General features: G+C 43.1%; 1 protein-coding gene across 1 annotated transcript; it reads right to left on the bottom strand.

The window, feature by feature from the left end:
* Positions 1 to 29: 29 nt before the first annotated feature.
* Positions 30 to 6158, bottom strand: LOC137402429 (uncharacterized). Its single transcript, XM_068088927.1, has one exon. The coding sequence runs from the start codon at positions 6156 to 6158 to the stop codon at positions 30 to 32; it is 6129 nt and encodes a 2042-aa protein (XP_067945028.1).
* Positions 6159 to 7640: the final 1482 nt, after the last annotated feature.

Below are 7640 nucleotides of genomic sequence, written 5' to 3'. Positions count from 1 at the left end.
TATATTACCATGTGCACCACTGCTCACAACTAGTCACGTTTTGCAGGGAGGAGAAGCACCAGTTTTTGAACTGGCCTTTCCAGTACAGAAGCTGCCTCCATTTGTTTCCCCTTCCTATCTAGCATCTTATTCGTGAGACGAATCTTTACACGCCTCACTAGATTATCTTTCCCTGGGAAAGTTTCCTCGATCACCCCTGTCCGCCATTGATTCCTGGGAGCGTTGTCATCGGTCAGCAAAACAATGTCACCTTCGACTAGGTTCTGGCACTTGCTTTGCCATTTTTGGCGAGTGTCTAGTGTGCAAAGATAGTCTACCTTCCATTGTTCCCAAAATATGTTTGCGAATTGCTGTACCTTCCGCCATTGTTTTCTGCCATAGATTTCTTGGTTGTCAAAGTCTCCTGGCGTGGTTGATAAGGTTTGAGGTTTGGCTGTCAAAAGGTGATTTGGAGTGATAAATGTTTCTGATGGGTTGGTTAAATTGTCGGTCGCCAGTGGTCGACTATTGACTGTATACATCGCTTCATAGAAGGCGGTTCGAAGGCTGGGGGTGTCTAATCGTCCTTTGAAGGTTTGTGTCATACCATTTAGCACAGCCTTGACAGTTTTAATGCTCCGCTCCCACAGGCCTCCTGTGTGACTAGCAGAGGGAGCGTTGAACTTGAATTTGATCATGTCATCTTTGACCTTATTTCTAGCTTCTTGGCTGATACATTCCAGCTGTTTCTCTAGTTCATTTCTGGCGCCTATGAAATTAGTGCCTTGGTCGCAGTATATAGTACTCACTGGACCTCGTATGCACATAAAGCACCTCAAAGCGTTCAAAAAGGCGTCGGTGGACATTTGTTCTAGAAGCTCAATGTGTATGCCCTTAGAATATAGGCAAACGAAAATAAGACCCCATCGTTTTGCTTCTGTTCTCCTGTCTTTCACCGTGTAGGGCCCAAAGCAGTCGATTCCAACGTGAGTAAATGGGTATCCAGGTTCTGTTCTTTCTTTGGGCAGGTCACCCATCTGCTGGTCTGCGGTCTTTCCTCTAAGTCTCTTACAGACCACGCATTCGTATATGGCGTCCTTGACTAGCTTATTTCCTCGAATGACCCAATAACCAGCTCCTCTTAGAGCTCCGAGGGTTGTTGTTCTCCCTTGATGATATACTTTTTGATGGTAATATCTTACTAAAAGCTTGGCTATGTGGGTGTTCTTGGGTATTATGAGTGGGTGTCTTTCTGGAAGACTTAGGGCAGTCGAATTTTTTGCCCTCCCACCAATACGCAGTAGTTGGTCGGGGTCTAGATATGGATTCAGTTTGGCAATGCTACTCTGTTTCCAGGTAGTTCCTTTGTTGATGTGTTTGATGTCTTGCTCATAGGCTTCAAGTTGTGCCATTTTTATGATGACTTTCTCGGTTTCTTTTAGGTCATCCACAGTGAGTATAGGCTTCTTCCAACATTTATTCGATATCATTTTTTTACAGTTTGCTATGGCTCGAACGAGGCTTTTCCAGGAGCTGAACTTGCTGAAGATGTTTTCTGCAACTTTCATTTCTTTAGACTGGCATTGCAGAGCTGTCTTGACATGCTTTAGTTCAGGGTCTTCATCTGCAACTTGTTGATAATCTGTTTGATTTCCAGACAGGGGTGTAATGTTCAAAGTTTGCAGAAACTCAGGACCTTCCCACCACCTAAATTGCTGCAAATTTTTCACACGGGATCCTCGAGAAACTATGTCAGCAGGGTTCATTGATCCTGCGATGAAGAACCATTGATCGGGGTGAGACAGACTGCGTATCTCCTTTACTCGGTTGGCTACGAACATGTGGTAGCGTGCATTGCTATTTTTTATTCTTCCTAGTGTGATTTGGGAATCTGACCAGAAGAACTCTGCATCAAAGTCCATCTGTAGCTCTGATCGGAGCACATTGCTCAAGTGTGCTGCCTCAACTGCGGCCTGCAGCTCTAGACGAGGCACAGTCATTGTAGACTTCAGCGGCACAACTCTGGATTTTGCAATGAGCAATGCTACATGTACCTGTTGGTGTTTGTTGGTGAATCTTACATATGAACAAGCTCCGTAGCCAGACAGACTGCCATCGCAGAAGTGATGGAGTTCTGTGCGAGCTATTTCACCAAATTCAGGTGGTTTTATACACCTGCTAATCTTTAGCTTTTCCAAGTCGGAGAGCGATTCCATCCAGGTCATCCACTCGGTCTTAATATCAGAGGGAACTTCTTCATCCCACTCAACTGAGCTTTGACAGGCCTTTTGCATGATGTTTTTGCCGAGCAATGTGAAGGGAGCCAGTAGTCCAAGTGGGTCATATAGTTGCGAAATGACCGAAAGTATTCCTCTTTTAGTGAAAGGCTTAGTTGTCATGCTATTTTTAAACATGATGGTGTCGCTATTGGAGCACCACTCAAGGCCTAGTGTCCTTTCTGTTGGCAGCTTGTCTTTCAGGAGGTCTAATCCTTGTACCTCGCTTGCTCTCTCAGAAATAGGGATTGTGTTTAATAGCTTTCGACTGTTGCTGACAAATTTGTGTAGTCTTAGGTTGGCACTGCTACATACCTCTATCGTGTCCTTTACAAGCTTTATGGCGTCTTCGATTGCTTCGGTGCTCATGATGCCGTCGTCGACATAGAAGTTTTCAGTAATAAACTTCCAGGCTTCTGGTTTGTCTTCTTTGTGTTCAGAGGCAATTTTTCGGAGTGCAAAAGTAGCTACTCCTGGTGAAGAGGTAGCTCCAAACAAGTGACGTGTCATCCTATATTCCACGATCTGTTCTGTAGCGTCATCTATCCACAGAAACCGCAAGAAATCGCGGTGTTCTGGTGCTACGATGAAGTTATGGAACATTTTCTGCACGTCACATGACAGTGCTATGGTATTCTGGCGAAACCTTAGTAAGATTCCAACTAAGTTGTTCATCTGATCGGGTCCAGTCAGCAATAACTCATTAAGCGACTTGCCCATATGTTTTGCGCTAGCGTCGAAAACGATGCGCAGTTTTTTCTTCTTGGGATGGTACACTCCGAAATGAGGAATGTACCATGTTTCCTTATCTTTGGTGTTGCTGGGTGCTAACTCAGCATGGTTGTTGGAGATCAACTCTTTCATGAAGGTGCAGTATTCTGCTTTGTATGCCTCGTCCTTCCTGAAACGTTTTAGCAACTGTTCAAATCGTCTTTCAGCTTGTATCTTATTATTGGGAAGCTGTGGTTCTTCTCTAAAGGGCAATGGCAGACTAACAGATCCGTTTTCCAATTTTGTCAGGCCATCATTTAACAACTCTAAAAACTTCATATCATTTTGTGACATCCTGGACAGATTGTGTTCTTCTTTGCTGAGAGCTGTGGTGTGCACATGCTGAACATGATTGCACTCGGAGACTTGACCACATAGCGTCCAGCCGAACAATGTTTTGATTGCAAAGGGTAGGCCATCGGCGCCTGAGATTGTTTCTCTCGGCATGAGTGCCTGTGAGCAATCAGTGCCAATAAGTAGTGCAACAGGAATGTCGAGCTTTGGAGGTAGATTTCTTTCTATTGACCGAAGGTGTGGCATATTTCGTACATGGTTCCTGTTTGGAATCTGTGCCCTATTGCATGGTATATCATCCTGCTCATAAGCTGATATCTTTAGCTGTTCAAGGTTGGCAGCTCCAAAGCCTTTCAACAGTAAATTATAGCGCTTCAGTTTTTTTGTCGTCTCTCCATTTAGTGTGCGAATCGTGACGTCTTCTTGGGTATAAGGGGGAGTTATTTTCTCGGCTATATCTTTGCTGATGAAACTGGCATCTGACTGGCTATCTAACAGCGCGTATACTAGCTCTTGTTTGTTGTTATGTGTAACAAAGACGGGCACAATCATACTGAGGAGCTTCTGTGACTGTTGCTTTATTGCATTGGCATTTAGTGCCTTGGGTTTGCCATCAGTTCTCTCATTCGAATCATCTTTCTTGTCGGCGCTTGAGCCTTTTGTGTCATTTTCAGCTGTAGACTTGTCTCGGGGAATGAAATGAAAGGCTGTTGGATGAGTGTTGTTGCATGTGTTACATGTCACATTACTTTTACATTCTTTCTTGTGGTGACCCGAGTTTAAACATCGGAAGCATAGTTTATTTTCAGTAACAAAGCTACACTTATCCTTGTACGGTAGTTTGGTAAGTGATCGGCACTCGGTAGTTTTGTGTCTTCCTTTTTTGCAATACAAACAATTTGTGGCGGCTTGAGTGCTAGTTTGATGCGCGTTGATTTGGCTTGTTTTGGCTGGAGCTTCACCGAATTGCCTTTTGCCTTTTGAGGCACCTTCTGAGCTTCTCTGACCTTGTCGCGTTTTATTGTGATAGGCGTCTGCTGAGTCATTCTTTCCTTTGTAGTTTGCAGATTCTCCAGATTCTCGCAAGGAGTTGTTACTTACTTTAGCTTGAAAAGCTACAAAAGATGCGTATCTAGAAAAAGGCGGGAAGCCTTGCTTTTCTTCTTCTTCTGTTACGATTGTCAGCCAGCGGTTAGCAACCCATTCGGGCAGGCATTTGATAAACTTTTTGTTTTCTCTTTTGTCGCTCAAGACCTTCAGATTGTTGAGGGATGACTGTGCTGCTACACACTGCTTTAGAAATATAGAGTACTTTTTCAGAGCATCCTTGTCAAACTTGCCAATTTTAGGCCAGCTTTCTAGTTTGTCACGAAAGCCGTCTTCTACAAGATCGGGCCTTCCAAACTCCTCATCCAAGGTTTGCAAGGCTTCTTGGTAGGCATCTTCCGTCTGTAGGCGGAAGTATCCACTTATTGTTTCTTTAGCTTCACCGTCGACGTATTTTCTGAGCCTATGGAGCTTCTCTATTGGCGATCCAGCCCTTGCACCAATTAGATAATTGTAGGCTACACGCCAGTCCGCGTATTGTAGTGGGTCACCTGTGAATACTCCAGGCTCAGGTGGGGCAATCAGTGATATGTGCATGTGATCTGTTATTGCTTTGGCTACTTCAGCCGGGTGTGATTCTGTCATTGAACTTTGATAAGGTGAGCCGTTGGGAACATAAGGATATGGTTTTGTCACAAGTGATGGTGTTTTGGGTATGAATGCCTGAGCACTCGGTGTTGAGATTATAGGTGCACCTGCCTGTGGTGCATGTAAAGGTGCCGCATATGCAGACACTGTCTGTGTTGGTTGAACGTGTGTGGGCCATGTATGTGTTTGCTGTACATGTGTTGATACTGTGGGCATGAGTGCTGCATGTGCTAATTCTACCGGTGGAGATGCTGCAGATGTGGGTACTGTACTTGTTTGTAGTTCTCGTGTAGAAGCTGCGAGTGTTGATCGTACATGTGGGGGCGCTGCAAGTGTGGACACTGTACTTGCTTGTTGTACTTGTGCAGGCGCTGCATGTGTGGACACTGTGCTTGCTTGTTGTACTTGTGCAGTCACTGCATGTGCTGATTGTGTTGAAGTGTGGATGCTAGGTGAGCTAAAGCGTCGCATATCTACTGGGGAAGTTGTCTGCTGTTGCAACAAGGTTTGCATGCGTGCTCTACGGGCTTCCATCATGGCTGTCATTACCTTCATATCCTCTTCTAACTTCCTTCTTGATTCTTCTACGGCTTGTTCTAATTCCTGTACTCTTCTTTCTTCCTCTCTATCATGCATTTCCTCCTCCCTTCTCCTAGTACCGTACTCAAACATAATGTTTACATCAGCCCTGTACTGTTCATAGAGCGCTGTTACATTTACATCAGGTTGAACTTCTGATGCTTTCTGTAGTTCATTAATTTGGGAGTGAATAACTGCTGTGTTTTTATCTAAATCTGTGAGAAAAACTTCAACAGTTTGATAAAGCTGACTGTCAGCATGTCTCAAAAACTCTTCATTTTTGTGTAGTTGTTCACTCATGCTTTGAAGGAGTGAGTGCGATAATTCTAAACATCTATTTTCTCTGGCTTTTAAAGACAGCTTTGTTTCGCGCTGCGAGCGTCGTTGCTGGTCAGCGCCTACTATACTATCTGCAGCATCGCTAGCGCTTACTGGATTTTCATCTAACAATTCGCTTTGACTAACGACAGCAACTAATATTTCACTTTGACCAGAGTCATCAATTTGCTCAGTGTTTTGGCTTGGCTCACTGAGTTGATCTGAATCAAGACCATTACCAGACATTTTAGCTGATTAGCAACACAATTTTAAACTTGTGCGCACTGCCTAATTGCTATTAGATAGGAATGCTATACTATTACAGCCAAACTTCAATAACTCAATAACTAGCACTGTCTACTTCCTGCAAAGGTGGTTGTAAACAAATTTGTATGATACACGCTATTGTGAGCTTGTTTTAGTCAAACAGAGCTATATCTCATATCTTAACCAACTGATGGGCTAATGAGTGACCAGTGAACAATGCCTAATGCACTACTGTCGTCTGATTAAAGGCTATCCTATTTAATGGAAAATTAACCTACACGTATACGTACATGAGCGATGACCCTGGGTCTCTATAAAAACTGCTGCCAGCAGAAGGGCCAAGCTGAACCTTTCTAACGTTTACCGGCGCAGCCAACCAGTCCCAAACTGGACCGTCAATATGACAAAATGTATGCACACACCGAAGACTAAAGGTGAGCGTTTTTCTAGAGTGTCACAAATTTGTACAACCAGCTCAGCTTACATAAGTAGCAAATGATATAACAAAAGGTCAAAGCAGATATCCAATTCCAAAATGAAGTCAACATGCACGTATTTATGTAAATGCTGTAATGAGGCAAGGTTAGACAACTCACACTGTTTTGTTGTAAAGGAATGCTAATAATCAATTACTTAGCTTCCAATCCTGTGGTCCTCGATTCCAGCTTGCTTGCATGTAAATAACGATAGTTACGGTTCATTGACTACGTGTGTATCGTACGGTAAGAGTAATTTTGTTTAGTGAATGAAGAGATTGTCCTATTGCTAAATGACAATGTCCTGCTTTGGGTGACGATGATGTCCTTTGGTGGGCGACGAAGATGTCCTATAGTGGGTGACGAAGATGTCCTATAGTGGGTGACGAAGATGTCCTTTGGTGGGTGACGAAGATGTCCTATAGTGGGTGACGAAGATGTCCTATAGTGGGTGACGAAGATGTCCTTTGTTGGGTGACGAAGTTGTCCTTTGGTGGGTGACGAAGATGTCCTATAGTGGGTGACGAAGATGTCCTATGTTGGGTGACGAAGTTGTCCTCTTCTCTTTGGATAAGACTTCACTGTGAAGTTCTTAAAACTTCACTTATAAAAAGCGGCAACAACTGTGCTGACTAGAAGAGAATAAGGCTTCTACTGGTGATGCTTTAATTGTGTAACTTTATTACTATATGTATCTAACATCAGCATCTGCCGTGAAGTCTGTAATAGACGATATTAAGATAAAACTACAAGTTAACCTTGATAGAATTAAATGCAATTACATGATATAATTAGCACAATAATAAAACGTATGAATGAATGTATGATTTAAGCCAAATAATAACAATAATATTCAAGAAAGTATAGAAATATGCATATGCGGTTGACTGACCTTTTGCCTCCAATGTCAGGCACATTGTTGAATATAAGCTGAATATAGAATAATGAAATATGATCGAAGCAAAATATTGATATGTTGATTGCA

This window comes from Watersipora subatra, chromosome 8 (genome assembly GCF_963576615.1).
Source record: "Watersipora subatra chromosome 8, tzWatSuba1.1, whole genome shotgun sequence".
NCBI classification, from domain to species: Eukaryota; Metazoa; Bryozoa; class Gymnolaemata; order Cheilostomatida; family Watersiporidae; genus Watersipora; species Watersipora subatra.
Note: the sequence above shows the minus strand (reverse complement) of the source record. Positions and strands in the feature narration are given on the sequence as shown.